The sequence below is a fragment of the Octopus bimaculoides genome, chromosome 5, assembly GCF_046866305.1.
Source record: "Octopus bimaculoides isolate indiv1 chromosome 5, ASM4686630v1, whole genome shotgun sequence".
Taxonomy (NCBI): domain Eukaryota; kingdom Metazoa; phylum Mollusca; class Cephalopoda; order Octopoda; family Octopodidae; genus Octopus; species Octopus bimaculoides.
In genome coordinates this window covers 22886886-22903224 of record NC_142932.1, presented here as the reverse complement: position 1 = coordinate 22903224, position 16339 = coordinate 22886886, and the positions used below count along the sequence as shown (strand labels likewise).

The following is a 16339-nucleotide window of genomic DNA, read 5'->3' as shown; positions in this document are numbered from 1 at the left end:
TGGGTGAATGTAGTAGGTACGTCGTTTCTCTATGTGTTCTTGTTCGTTTTGTACTGGAGGTTAGTATTTACATACATATTTGACAACGTTATATATATACATATCATCAGACATGAGGCAAGTAATATGTTACGACGTTAATGACATTTACATGGCTATAAGTAACATGAATATGAATCAGAAAGCAGCCTGGGATCGGTCAACAACAGTATGAACCAAATTTTCGGAATAATGAAATTTGGCACGCTGATTAAATTCTTTTTCGGAACATTACCATTCCTTTTGTTAAACACTAAAATTTTTTAATCTTTTTTCTTCCTTCGTTCAAGATTGTACATCGAAGAGATTAAATAGTTTTACTAAGTTTGTTTACTTAAAAAGTTAATCAATACAGTGACAACCGGAAGTAAAACGCAAAAATATCCAAGACGACGTTTTTTAAAAACATTTTCAACCAATCACAAGCCGAGATGTCATGTTTGATTCCATTTAACTTAATAGGGTTTGTTGTAGCAACAATTGGAAACAATCTTTTTTTTAAAACAACGACAATAGTCACAATAGTAAGAAATAATAGGTTTCCAAAACTTTATCTTCCCATCGAAGTAGAGGAATGAAGAATGTGATGAATTATGATTTTCCTGGGAGGCTTACTCCTGCGTCGATTTGTACTCGGGCAGTCAGATTCACCCCTGAAAAAAAGTCTGCTTGGGTGAGTGTAAAAGTTCAGAGAATTTCTTTTAAATCAAGTGTTTTGTTTTCATACAAAGTGTATCTTTGACTGCACCCCTCCCAAACAAACAAAAACTCCCAACAAAAAACAACAACAAAAGCCAGGATCACTAAGAGTAAGCTCGATCAAGGTTAACCTGGAATTAAACAACTATAATCATATCTCTCGCTGACTAAAGCCTTAAAGGCCCAGTTGTTTTGTGTGTTGGTTGTTCAAGATACTTGTCGCCCACTTCTCACTGAACTTAGAAAGAAGGCATGGCTACCTTTTTCGAGAAGCGGGACGCACGATACATGGCTCATCATTAGGCAAGCCGCACAATTAAAAACATTCAAGGTAATTTTTCGTTAGACATGCCATTCAGAAAGTCTCACGGGTTGCCCATGACAGCTTTAAAGCGATAATAAACTATCAAATAAATATTTAAAATATATAGTTCTCGTTTAGAGCAATAGGCGTGTATTGGAGTCGATCTAATTGACTGGCCCCCTCCCCCAAAATTTCTGGCCTTGTGCTTAGAGTAGAAAAGAATATTCAAAGATGGTGAGCTGGCAGAATCGTTAGCACACCCAACAATTCATTCACCTTTACATTTTGAGTTCAAATTCTGCCGAGGTTGACTTTTTGCCTATCATCCTTTCGGGGTTGATTAGTAAGTACCAGTTGGACACTGGGGTCAATCTAATCGACTTAGCCCCTTTCCCAAAATTGAAATCAATAGTCAAGAAACCATCTGAATCAGTGGTTTTCAACTGTCCATATGGCCTTTGGATGTCATATAAGATTTTGTTATAAATTGTTTATACTTTTACAATACATAAAATATTTTCACAAATTTTTTTTTATACAATTCTTAATAATATTTAATTATAAAAATATAATAGGATTTTTTACACATCAGATGGTTTAGAAACACTGACTGAATTTATTTCGTAGATGCTCTGACTAATAATTACTCCCATAAATCAGGCACGACTAAAGGTCTAGGTATCTGGCAGTTTGCCTCTAACACCAGGAATTTTATCAGGGACAGGGCCCAATTTTTTGTGGGGCTGGGTGGTGGTGGTAACACCCCTTCCTTTCACTATATAAAAACATTTTCTGAGATTTGGGTATGATGTCCCCCTTGCATTCCTTACTCAAAGGCTCTGCACATGCAATTTTTTCTGATAGAGGAACTTTGACAGACTAATCAATTGATTATTTATCTAACTGACTGGTAATAAAGCTGAAGTGAAATATAATCAGTGTGTGTGTGGTTTTATTGGCAATATGACCCACCTAAAATACAACAATACGAGTTTCAACATATACTTTCCCATCAAAACAAATACGAAAATGAAACTTCCTACACAACCATCCACATCATATAGGTAAATAAACAGGAGTAGTTTCCTGTTCTTTTCTCTAGATAGGCATAGATTCTAAGAATTTTTAATATAGTGAGCGCCTAAGGTGGCAAACTGGCAGAATTATTATCGCATCAGAAAAAATGTTGAGCAGTATTTCTTCTGACCTTATTGTCTGAGTTCAAATGCTGTCGGGGTCAACATTGCTTTTCATCCTTTCAAGGTTGATAAAATAAGTACCAGTTGAATACTGGGGTTGAGGTAACCAATTTACCTCTTCCCCAAAACTGGTCAACTTTACCTTTCGTCCTTTCAGGGCTGATAAAATAAGTACCAGTTGATCTCTGGGATCAATATAATTGACTTCCAATTCCCTAAAAAGTTCCTTTGCCTTGTCCCAAAATTAGAAATAATTATTCAGTCTAATTGTCTCAATTTAATTCTTGCACCAACCTTATTTTCCTGCTTAGAATATACCTCCATCGTCTACACTCGAGTTACTAATAACCAAAAACAACTTGATGTCTTTCCTGTTTTCTGGCTGTCTTTCAGAAAGAAGCAATCTCTTCAACTTATATTAGTTATGTTCTGAAATAGTTTTTCGCCCTTTCACTATGACAAAAGGAACCTTGTCTCTCTAGTGTAAATATTAGTGAAATTTATCTAATACTATGATAGATTTTTTAGAGTGTACATTTTTCTTGATTTGTCCTTCGAAGAAGTCACATGTCTCCTAAGTGTGTATTTGGGATAAGCTAGAAGACGAAGTGAGCGCTTAAATGGTCTCCGTTTCTTAATGCAAGGGAGATAAATATGAAATGACTGCGTTAGGAACCGGTTGTGGAATAAGACTTCATAAGCGAAAAAACATGTATAGATATTATGATTATCGTTGTTATATGATACTATGATAAACCGATGGCTAGATGAAAGAGCACTCACACACACGATAATACACAAATATAAGGAAGTCCTCACTAAAAAAGGAAGTTAATGCATTCTTTTCTTTTATTCTTTTACTTGTTTCAGTCATTTGACTGCGGCCATGCTGGAGCACCGCCTTTAGTCGAGCAAATCGACCCCAGGACTTATACTTTGGAAGCCTAGTACTTATTCTATCGGTCTCTTTTGCCGAACCGCTACGTTACGGGGACGTAAACACACCAGCATCGGTTGTCAAGCGATGTTGGGTGGGGGCAAACACAGACACACAAACATATACACACACACAGGGGCAGAGGAAGAGAGAGATATGTACATCGACAGAGATGGAGGTCAGGGGTTCTTAGGGTTGGTTATAGTGAATTGGGACAAAAGGTGAGAGGGGAGCGACAGGCTGATATAAAAGTGCATTAAAGTTGAGAAATGGCAAAGCAAAGATGTACTTTAGAGGGCAGGGAAAGATAACTGGAAATATGGAAAGAGAAAATTGGGGTAAAATAAAGTGGAAAAGATGATATTGAAAATTACACACACACACAAACTTTTTTCTTTGAAAACTTCGTTGCATGAAATTGATACCATGAAATTCCTAAAATTGAGCTCTGTCATTTAAGCTTAATTAAAATATAGTTTGTTTTTAAAATAAAAACGTTAATCATACTTATATCCAATTTTTTGCCTTACTTATATTTTTTCATGATATTTTACCTCACAACTTTTTTGATACAAATTTTTGTTGCACAGGACCAAAACTGTGAAATTCTTCAGGCTTTCTTCTATCATTGAAGCTAAGATATATATATTTTTCTTTTAAAATAAAAAAGTTATTTAGATCTAAACTTGATTGGAGGCGTTACTTACTCTCCAATAACGTTGCTACAAATTTTGATGTAAACTTTTTTCTACTGGACCAAATGTCAATTTTTTAATGCCAAAATGTAGCTAAAGACCAGTCCTCTTCAAAACTGTTAACAATTTTCAATTTGGTTATGAACTGAATTAGCGACAAAGTCTGAAAGATGCTGCATGCGAGTAAATTGTGGCCTTAAGAATATTATTCAGCTACTACTGTAGTTGAATAACATACATACATTATACATACATACATACATATATATATACATATATATACATATATACATATATATGTATATATATATACATGCATGCATATATACATATATACGTACAGACACACACACACATATATATGCATACATACATACATACATATACATATATATATATATATATATATATATATATATACATATACATATACATATGTACATATATACATACATACATACATACATACATGCACACACACACACACACACACACACACACACACACACACATATATATATAGTATATATGCATATACTCATTTATTATTTGTTTTATACATACATACATACATACATACATGTATATATATATATATATATATATATATATATATATATATATATATATATATATATATATATATATATATATAAATTAACAGAATGAGATAAAAAATCCAAGGCTGTGAATAGTTTTCAGAATATTTATAAAGAGAAGGTCTTACAGCTGTTTCCAGGATATTTTATAAATCCCTTCATCGGAGACAGTGTGAGAAAATGTTTTAAGTAATAGTTATTATAGCGAAGATATAGAAGTGGAGGAATGAAAACAGACGTGAGATACATAAGGAGATATATATATGTGTGTGTGTGTACGTATATATATACATATATATATGTATGTATGTGTTTGTGTGTGTGTGTGTATATATATGTATATATATATATATATATATATATATATATATATATATATATAGCTGTTGGCTGTTGAAGAAGAAGAGAAAAATGTAAAACAGCAACAAGAGAAAGAAGTCCGCCTACAGAAGTTCCAAAATCGTGTCAGAAAACGGGTTGCAGCCATCCAACAAAAGAAAAAGCAGAAAGAATTGGAACTGCGCATGAAAGAGGTGAGTAAATTAAGGATTTCATTAAAGGAAGTCTTATTGTAATGTTATGTTGCTGGAGCTGGCAGTCAAAGCTATATGTGTGGGAATGAAATTTGCTTGGTGGGTGCAAACCCAGGTCCAACCCAAGACTTTTAAAGTGTTTACATTGCCCCATAAGAATTGTAGATGGTGCACTTGCACTCCCTGTACCCCTTGTTCCTGAGCCTATGGTCAAAATTGGGTCTCACACTCGTGTATAGTGATTGTGGCCATAGAGGAGCACTGCCAGCAAAAGTTTTAGTCAATCATGTCAATATCCGTATATATTAAAGTTTGGTTCTTATTTTATCAATTCTTATTTACTAGTTACCTTGGTTATTGAGTGGACTGGAGCAGCGTGAAATAAAGTGTCTTGCTCAAGGACAACGCGTTGCTGGGAATCGAACTCACTACCTTACGATCATGAGATGAATGCCCTACCACTAAGCCATGCGCCTTCACACAAACATACATACATACATGTTTCTTTCATTTTTTTTTTTTTGTCTACCAAATCCACTCACAGTCTAGGGCTGTAGTAAAAGACACATGCCTAAAGTGCCACGTTGCAGGAGTGATCCTGAGACCACATGGTTGGGAAGCATCTTGTCAACCACATATCCATGCCTGCACTTAAGGTATACTGAAAATGCTTATCAATTTTAGCAGTCTTGCTGCTCTCAGCAGTGAATTGCCTCATCCTGTAGTATTTGTTTATTGCTAAGTGGAACATATGACTGAGACCAAAAGTACAGTTGACCATCTCACAAGAGGGTATGGTTTGGTTACATGTACCAAACTTTTGCTAATTGTTTTAAAGGCCTACAGACATAAATACCCTGTTAGCTAGTGTCAGGATGCCATCTGCCTACCTTACAGCTGATGATTCATTTCCCTCGTGGTTGTCTAGCTACAGCTCTGTATGAATTTTATGTAAACTAAATTTCAATTTTTTGGAAAATATCATATGTAAAATATAAAACATTGATTAATTTCAGCTTGATGTAGCCCAAGATGTCTTGAGGAACTGCATGAATACTGAATTGCAATCATCCCAGCAAAATACCAACAAACATTCCCAGACTGAACAATTCACAGCAGATTCTGATAATGTTGATGCTACATTAAACAAACCTAACAGTCATCGTAAATCAAATCACACAACTATAAATAATTTAACAACTGGTACTGCCAAAGTAAATCCAAGAAAAACTGACGTATCTGTTAGCTCTGATGAGACAGAAGAAGTAAGTTTATTACTGTTGTTCACTTTATGCAGGGATTGTCTTTGTCTCTTAGTGTTTTAGGGTCATATTTTAGGGTCACTAAAATAAACCAGTTAAGCACCAGGATGAAGTTAATCTGTGGTCTTGTGCCAGTCTAAGAAAGTATTATTTAAAGGTGTACACAAATGTGTCACATTTAGAATTAGATTTCTTGATACTGGGTCACAACTAGTTTCTTTAGATATCAAGAACCTTTCACACAATCCTGGCTGTTCTTAATTATTTTTACTATCATTAATAAGGTGGCAAGCTGGCAGAATCATTAGCATGCCAGGCAAAATGCCACTAGGCTTTTTGCCTGTCCTTATGTTCCGAGTTCAAATTCTGCCAAGATCAACTTTGCCTTTCATCCTTTTGGGGTTGATAAAATAAGTACCAGTTGAGTACTGGGGTCGATGTAATCGACTAGGCCCCTTCCCCTATATGTTTTAGAGTAAAGTAATAGGTGAGTTCAGAGTGGCTCCCGGAGATTCGCCAACACTACACCTGATTTTCTCCCCTCCATACACACGCAAGCATGTATCTGACTCATACACTGTTCACTTTCCAGACATTTGTACAATACTGCAGATGCTTTATGCACACTTCTGACAAGTTGTAGTGCACCTGAGCACTGTATACAATAATTTCACTATTATTATTATTATTATTATTATTATTATTAATGAACAACGAGAGAACTTTGTGCAGGCTGGAATCAACTGCATTTAATATTTAAATTTCAGAATTGAACTTTAGACGTCAGAAGAAGGAATGAAGAAAAAAAAACAAAATACTGAAATTTATTAAAAAATATTTTATTTTCTAGGCATCTGGAAAATTTTCTTTTCCATTAGATTATAAGGAAATGGTAAAGGACTTTAATAACGGCATAGGTATGTGTTTTCTTTTGTCACAGCTTAGAAAAGTTGTATGTTCTCTAAATTTATTTACATTTTCAGTTGTTTTTTTTTTAATCTATTTCATTGTTGAAGAAGTGACTTTTGAAGGAATTGTAAAAGGTTGATAGTTGCAATAGAGACATTAGTCTCTCCCTATAACCTTTCAACAAAATTATATATTAAGAAAACAGTAGGACAATTAACAACATAATAAAAATAAGTTTTATTTTGGTGATGCTTGGCTTTACAAATCCTGTGTTATTCAGCCTGGCAGCTGCTGGTTAGCTTGTGATCAGCATTGGAAGGTTAAAGGCTTCGTCGAGGCATCTGAGAGGAGCAAGTTGTTGTTACATCGAAGGCATTGCGTTAAAGAGAGCTAGAAAGCGCGCAAAGCACTTTAAGTACTGGTTTTACTACGCATGCGCACTCGAGGGGCTTCCGGGAAGGCAAGTCCCTTGCGCATACGTAGATTGTACTTCCTTAATGGCGGCCATAATTTCACGCCATTAAAGAATAAAATATTGATGTTGTAATTAGCTGCTACCATTTTCACTACTACCAAATTCCTCTCCATCCTCATCATCATCACCACCACCACAATCACATTCTTCTTTTTCTTCTTTGTTCTTTTTCTGGGGACTGAGAATACTACATGTTTTCATGATGTAAGAGGAAGAGGGGCAGTCAGCTACCAAAGGAACTTATGATAGGTTGGTGGCTGGGCCTAGTTTGTCAAGAACCATGGAGGAGATGGTTGAGCTGGCAGCAGCCAACAAATAATGTATCCATTGTTATTGTGAAAGAGTAAAGTAGCCATTAGAATTCAAAATTAAACATAAATGAAGTGGGGAGGGAAGAAATATGTATACTTTTTCAGCCTCATTTATCATCATCATCATCATCATCATTGTCGTTTAACGTCTGCTTTCTATGCTAGCATAGGTTGGACGATTTGACTGAGGACTGGTGAACCGGATGGCTACACCAGGCTCCAATCTGATCTGGCAGAGTTTCTACAGCTGGATACCCTTCCTAATGCCAACCACTCCGAGAGTGTAGTAGGTGTTTTTACATGCCACCGGCACGAGAGCCAGTCATGCGGTACTGGCATGAGAATTGGAAATAACTAAGTCAATAAAGTATCAGCCTAGCAGTGTTAAGTTTTCATGTTTGTAATGCTACATTGACAGTAATTAGGTGCTTATACCTACTTTTCACACCAGGAATGGGTTTTAGATTTCTTCATAATTATTTCATTTAATGGTAATATTCATGCTCACACTTGCAGCTGTTTTATCATCTCTAATAAGTTAAGCTTTGAGAAAAATGCAGTTTAGAACTGTAGCCACGAAACCACTTAGCATTTATCTGATTTACTCCACTTTTCCTACATCATTGTTGGTATCATAGTTACGATGATATTGCAGGTGCTAAGCTATCTACGGTTCAATCAAAATACAATATGGATTGGAAGAGTAAGAAACAACAGATGATGCAGCGTGTACTGACCCGTAAAATGTTCATGGAGATGGACCGTAAAAAGATCAAGATAATTCAGCAGAAAAATAACTTGAATGCAAAGCAGTTTATGTATGTATTCCATGTTAATAATGTTGAATTATCATTTTATTGAATAATACTTTTAAGTATTGAAGTACTAAAATGAGATTATAATTCTTCTGAATATTAATCTTTTTGTTAGAAATGAAAGTCTGTGTTTCAGTTGCTTTCATCTCTGGACATCATCAGTACTAGGTTTTCTTCTCTCATTAGCCTTTCGTTATCATATTTCTAATGAATTACACTAATTTTGTGTCAATTAATTTTGAAACTAATGAAGAATTTAGGAAAATAACTTTGTCATTATTAAACTAGTGTTTGGAATATAAATTAACATAAATTTTTGATGTTAGGTTTTAATTTAGGCCACTATAAACATGACGTTTGTCTCACAGAACCAGGGGCAGCCTCAAGTAGATGGGTCAAAGGCTTTTTATGCTCCTCTCTTCTGATCTTTAGGGGCTTCCTTGCTTTACCTTTATAAGAACTTAAACGATTTTCATCTATTATAATTGAAACCATTGTTTTATCCATTTTTGAGTAGGTCTAGGTTTGGTAAGAAATCTGTGAAATGTCACGTTATTTTTTACCACAGTTCACTTGTTATATGTGTAAAGTGTTGATGTTAAACTTGGCAACAAATTAAGCCTCCCACTCAAATAAACTATGACAGAATTAAAGGAACAGGAATAAATATTGCAAGGCATTTGGTCCAACATTTTTACAGTTCTGCCTGTCCACTGCTCTAGATATATAATTTTTCGTTATTGATCTCAAACTGATGAAAGATAAAGTTGACCGTAGTAGAATTTGAACTCAGAGTGCAGAGATTTAGAATAAATAACATTCTCTAATGCTTTTACTGGTTACCATCATAAATAAATAAGTCGTAGCATGCATTTAGTGTTGACTGCTGCAAGAAAGAATAATCAATAATATAACAGATTAATTTTTTTTGATTTTGATTAAGTCAGCCTTTTGCTACTTTGGGTTTCTCTTGTGGGGGGTACAAAGTTTTCAGGTAAGTTATGACTGAAGAAATGATGGAATTCACATGCACATATATGTGTGTGAAGGAGAAAAAGGAAATGATATAAAGGGAAAAAGAAGAGAAATGAAAAAGAAGAAATAAAAGAAGGAAAGAAAACAAAAGAAAGAAAATAGAAAGGGAGGAAGAAGAAGTGGAAAGGAAAGGATTATTCTTACCAAATTGCCATGGCATCATTTGTATTTACATTGTGCCAATTTCTATGTAAAATGTTAGAGAAAGAAACCAAGCTGTTTGTTACAATACATACATCTAAAGCAAAAATTTTCAGGGGGTCCTTAAAATACTATTGTGAATCACCAATTTACCATTTTGTGAGCGGAGCACACAAAATCTTATATGGATCCTCAGGGGCGATATGGATTCCGGTTCAGAACCACTGATATTAAAGCATTCGTAATGGGTCATTTCCTATAATAAAATGTTTCGTTTTACGGTCTAAGGGAGATAACTATCCACAACCTAGCAACTAAGGGAAGTAACTAAATTTTTTTAAAAACCGGAGAAAGACGGAAGAAAAATAAATAACGAAAGGCAAAAGTAAATTAGTAAAAAATAAAAATAATTAAAATAGAAGCAGGCACATTCCATTCAATTATACATGACACCAGGAGAAATTGGTTTTCCTCTTCTAAATTTTCTTTTGAGAAATATTAAAGCGTTTGGCAAGGCAAAGTCGCTGGAACAACCAGTCAGTCTCTCGAAAACTCATCTGATAATTTAGTGTGTTGAGATATCAACGAAGTCAAAAGCTTCTTTATTAGCGGTCTTGTACAGGTAATGGTTAAAAAACCACAGACTGAAATGTGTGATTCACAGAATTTGTCGATAGATTACGGCCTTTTCTCTTCTTTTCTATAAAGGGAGGTAATTTAATTTAATCCGCAATGTATCATCTTTTATAGAAGGGAAGGCACAGAAATTGTTAACTTCACTAAATCTTTTATTACTAGGTTTTAACAGCATTAAAGGCCTCCAGCCAAATCAATGTGTTAGGCCCTATAATATTTATTTATTGATAGCAAATCGAAACATACATAAATCATAATCGGACCTCTAGTCTCCTGAGGTCCGCTGTTAACTGCCCAGTGTACTTATGTCTTAAGACGGCGCTTACTTGGTGTCAACATTTTCGTCACAGTCTACGACTTGGTCACCGTCACAGTTCCACAGCAAGTTAACAGTTTTTGTGTGTTTTTGAAAGGCTAGAATGAGTCTTCTACACAGCTTTAGTTTCAACAAACAGTCTCAGATCAAATCACCTGCCAGACAAGTACAGCTCTGGAATTACCTTTTTTAAAGCAGAAATTAATTTAATTTAATTTTTAAATTGGAATAACGATAGTAATTTAAAGAGGAAGCGAGGGATAGTCGATTATATCACTCAGTACGTGACTGGTACTTTATTTTATCTACGCTGAAACATTTTATTATAGGAAATGACCCATTACGAATGCTTTACATCAGTGGTTCTGAACCGGAATCCATATCGCCCCTGAGGATCCATATAAGATTTTGTGTGCTCCGCTCACACAATAGTAAATTGGTGATTCACAATAGTATTTTAAGGACCCCCTGAAAAATTTTGCTTTAGATGTATGTATTATAACAAACAGCTGAAAGGATGAAAGGTAAATTTGACCGCAGCGACATTTGAGCACAGAACTTAAAGAGCCGGAAGAGATGCTGCTAGGCATTTTGCCCAAACGCTCTAACGATTCTGCAGGCTCACCGCCTTAACGGAAATGATAAATAGATCGCTAATTATTCAGCTTTCATGTAGAATTATATTGCATCAGTGATTACTGGTTTCATATACGATAGCCTGTGATATCGTCTTCTGGTATTGATAAATATGAGATCTTACTCGCTAAGCGGGTGCACTGGACGCCACTCCCGCTCACCATTTATTCAATGGTGCACCATCAGATTTACTCCACTTTAGTGACTCCACTTCAGCATTATTACAAATTGATGCCCCCTTCCTAATATTCTGAAGCACCCCCAGGCACCAAAGTCTTGCGACGCCCCACGGGGGTATGACTGCTATCTTCATTACACTATCTGAATTAATTTCTTAAGGCTGTTTTTCAAGAAGTAAGCTACTTTAAAAATATGATTTTTTCACTCGGAGATTTTTACATGTTTACTATGACATCTTAGCTCTGAATGATGTAATGTCTGAAAAAGAAGGAAAAACATTATTTTCCTTATAGCATGTCTTAAGCTTGCAAATATCGGCATAGTTAAAATTGGTGTTTTCCTTGGTGTTTCAAACTAGAGTAATTTGATTCCGCGTACTAGTTGGACACGAGTAACTAGTTAGCACAGCACTATCCACAAGGAAATACTAGAGGCATTTATAGTATATATTCGGTTTTGTTTATTTACTTATTCATGTTTCGAAATTTGCTATTGCGATTAACTAGCAGTTTATCATATAATTAAATTAATTTTTTTTTAAAAGTTAATATTCAAATAGAATATAAATATATAAAAAAAGCTATGCAAATGTCCCCCAGTAACTATGTAACGGTAATCTTCAAGTTTAGGGGGATAAAAAAAAAAATTCAAGGGAAGTAACTGAACGTCTTACCAGTATTCTCCGTACATCTCTGTTTATAAATAAATCACACACGTGATTTGATTGACGTTAGGGTTAGGATTAGGGTTAGGGTGTGATTTATTTATAAACAGCTAGAAGAAAACGGATAATACTGGTAAGTCGTTCAGTTATTTCCCTTGAATATTTTTATTTATTTTTTTATCCCCCTAAACTTGAAGATTACCCTATGTAACATCCTTCACTGCACACATTAAGGAAGCGTTAGTGTGTATAAAGAACCCCCTAATTTTTAGGGCTTAAAATTTGGAAAAAAGGTATTGTAAGGGATTATAATACTATCCATGTATAAGAAACTCCTATAGTTCTTAAGCCTAATTTTTAACAAAAAAGGGTTCCTTATACACTTTAAAATATGGTAATTTATTTCAGTTGCTTTTATTCTTTGTATGAAATAGAAAATTATCTGTGAAATAGTTTTAAAGGAGAACAAAGTTACTTCCCTTGTAATGACAATTACCTCCCTTGGTACCTTAAACTTGAAAATGTTTTAGAGGTTAACACTTTTCATCATGCAGGCGTCAAGTTTTGTTTGTACGCCGGTCAAAAATATTTAGTGGCGTTTATTCCGGTTCTTTACGTTCCGAGTTCAAATTCTGCCGAAGTTGACTGTGCCTTTCATCCTTCCGAGGTCGTTAAAATAAGTACTAGTTTAAAATAAGTACTAACCGCTCTCTCTAAAATTGCTGGCCTTGTGCCAAAAATTGAAATCAATATTTTCCATCACGCGAAGGAATTAATTCAGGGTAACGTTCTGATAAAGGAAAAAGTCTGCTGTTCGGTGACATAAGATATCCACAGCTCAGTGAGGCAGCTTTTGTGCTTCATTCACTGGGACTGTGGCTTGAAGTAGCCATATGAACTTTTCTCTGATATCAAAATAATGATCAATGCTTTACTTAATCAATTGTGCTGTATCAGAATAATGTTATGAATAAATTATCTCTTTAATGTCGTTTGATAGTTATGACTGTTTATTTCATGACTTTAAGAAATAAAATGAAATAATAATTAGCAACTCTCAAGGTAGAGAAACATGTATGTTTACAATGAAGAATATAATTTTCAAAGTTATCTCAAAAGACTGAACTTTCAGTCCTACCACTGTGGACTTCACACCATCTCAAGAATCAAATGCTTCCCCTTCCCCCCAAATGGATATCATAATTCTCTATAAATTTTCAACAATCATAAAGCTTTTTAAATGACTATGGAATTTTGATGGGTATGAATAATAATAATAGTTATAACAAGATTGAAATTCATTTTGCTAATTAGGTTTTGGTGACTTTCATTCAGTTGACCGGCTAACTAGGAATTTTTTTCTGCTTGTGTATTAGAGTTGACTAATTCTAAGAAAATGTATTCTCTTTCTACATTTATTTGGTTTGGATTATTGATAATCAATCAAATTAATTTCTTAATTTCAGCTCATTTTATGAAAATAAATGGATAGAACAGTCCAATGATCCTCTAAACTTTCAGCCTAAAACACAACATCAAATTTTTGAACTAGAAATAGATGACTGGTCCAGAAAACATTCTAAACTAAACAGAATGTGCAGCTTCTATCAAAGGTAAAGACTAATTGTAGGATTTCTTTTTCTATTCAAACAGAACTTATTTATGTAGTTTGTTATCGTCATTGTCATGGTCAACGTTGTCATTGTTGTCGTCACTGTTATTTTTACTTTTCTATACTTGCATGGGTCAGAAGAGCATAGGCTGGAATAGTATTCTAAGTCAGAATGTCCTTTCTGACACCAACCCTGCTTGTTTCCAAGTCTATCAAATAACAAGACAGCCTTGACATGTTTAATGCATAGTTGTGGAAACAAATGAACTGTAGAAGTAATTAATAGAAAAGGACATTTGAACATGAAAAACCTCTAGTTAGCCATGAGGACCAGAATTAGCATAGTTTCAGTATGTTTAAAGTCTGTAGATTTTAATGCCATGATACTTCTGGTTGTCCCAGTGTATGTAAATATCACTGAGGAGTTGAACATCACAAAGAGAAAGTGTTAGGCCATTGAGAGTGACAACATGCAAAAGAAATGAAACATTTTAGACGGTAGCATGTAATACAGTTCAATAAGAAGGATTGTAGTTTTTTTGACTGGGAACTGTCTACAACTATCAGTGTTTTTGTAATCAATTTGAAAATCCATTGCATGGGTGATTAGCCCATTCAACTTCACCAGAACCCTGTTGGCCAGCTTTACCTGTTTCCATCTCTCACGATGAGGAGGAGGGGTTGGGCTTTGAGAGATGCCATCTAATTTTGCATAGTATACTTAAAATTAGATGGCCTGAACACATAAGCAATATGAAGCTATGGCAAAGAACAAATCAAGTTTCGATTAGGGAGCAAATATTTCAGAAAAAGTGAAAGTGGATTGATAGCACAATTAGAAAAGAAACCAAATGTAGCGAAAAGTGCTTTACAGTGGAATCCGGATGGATATAGAAAGAAGGGTCGGCCTAAGAACTCGTGGCGTGGATCAGCACAAAAGGAACTAGAGAAAGGGGGACATTCATGGCAGAGTATAAGTACAGAAGCGAAAAATTATGCGACATGGAATTCATTTATAAGTGGGTTAAAGGCAAGAAAAAAAAAAGCTGTCTACAACAAACTCACTGAAAGAGTACTAGGATGAAGGAAAATAGGTATATGACTTTTGTTGCAAAATGAACATGAAGGAAAGAAAGAATTTATGAATGTGATGTTTGTGATGTTTTTGGTGGGAAAAACAAAATAAAATTGAATGAAAGACAAAAATGCTAGGATTGATCTAGTAGCAGTAGCAACAAGGTGTAAGAAAGACGTTAGAGAGAGATAGAAAGAAAAATGGTGAGGAAAAAAAGCATGTCCTCGAAACTATGATACATACATACTTACACACGCACATATACACACATATACCCCCCCCCCCCCCCATGCATGCACGCATGTAAACACACACACACACACACACACACACACGTATGTCTTTGTATTTGTGTCTGTCTCCCAAAATCATTTGACAGCCAGTGTTGGTTTGTTTATGCATCCATTACTTGGCAGTTCAGAAAAAGAGGACTGATAGAGTAAGTACCAGACTTTAAACAAAATAAGTACTTGAGGTGATCTGTTCAGCTAAAACCCCCGAAGGCAGTGCTCCAGCATGGCCACAGTCCAGTGACTGAAACATGTGAATAGGATAAGAAAAGATAAAAGATATCTATAAACAAAGATGAAAAATTAAATTGAAAGTTTGTGGATGAAACATATGTTCATATGAGATGCGTGTTTGTGACTTTGTGTGCATAATCATATTTCTGTATGCTTATGCATTGCTTTACATGTGTTGTTGACATGTATTTAATAAGTGTTTTAGTTCAGGATAGTTAAGCATTACTGACAGCTGGCTGAAGTAACATCTACATAGATGCAGCTAAATGATGCTTGTTGTCCTTTCCTATTTCTGTTCTCCTATCCCGCTAATTCACAGGTAACTTATGTTGATAATGTGTGTGTGTATATTTGATGTTGTTGTTCTCTGTTATTGTGTAGATTTTTTTTTTGAAATGCAGTTTTTATTTTATGTACCTTACAAATTTTCTTTCTAAAAAAAAAGGCAAAAAAAAAACAAGATAATTGCTTTGTATTGTTTCTCCAGACAGGCGTACTCTCTGCAAGAGAAACTGGAAAAGAAATGCCAGCAATTATCAATGAGCATTCCTGCATTGTGCCCTTGTGATAACAACACCAAAGATCTGGCATGGTTATACTGTAATAATAACTGCAGGTTTTATAGAAAACCATCAGGTAATTACAGTTTGCTGAATCAACAAAGCCCAGTCAAATATTAGGTTAATTATCACTAGTGATTATTTTTTTTTGTCTTAGTCCTGTCTACTTGACTTTACTGTCAT

At 34.8% G+C, this 16339-nt stretch overlaps 1 protein-coding gene across 2 annotated transcripts in view; it reads left to right on the top strand.

The window, feature by feature from the left end:
* Nucleotides 1-450: 450 nt before the first annotated feature.
* LOC106881311 (uncharacterized) overlaps nt 451-16339 on the top strand; it is a 24691-nt gene continuing 8802 nt past the window's right edge. The window contains exons 1-7 of one of the 2 annotated variants that reach the window (XM_014931650.3): nt 451-712; nt 4856-5005; nt 6022-6270; nt 7118-7184; nt 8618-8780; nt 13852-13998; nt 16084-16232. In XM_014931650.3, the coding sequence (XP_014787136.1) occupies nt 614-712; nt 4856-5005; nt 6022-6270; nt 7118-7184; nt 8618-8780; nt 13852-13998; nt 16084-16232 (1024 nt within the window). In that variant the 5' untranslated portion in view covers nt 451-613. The remainder of the gene's footprint in view (nt 713-4855; nt 5006-6021; nt 6271-7117; nt 7185-8617; nt 8781-13851; nt 13999-16083; nt 16233-16339) is intronic. The other variant, XM_014931651.3, reaches the window with a different exon arrangement.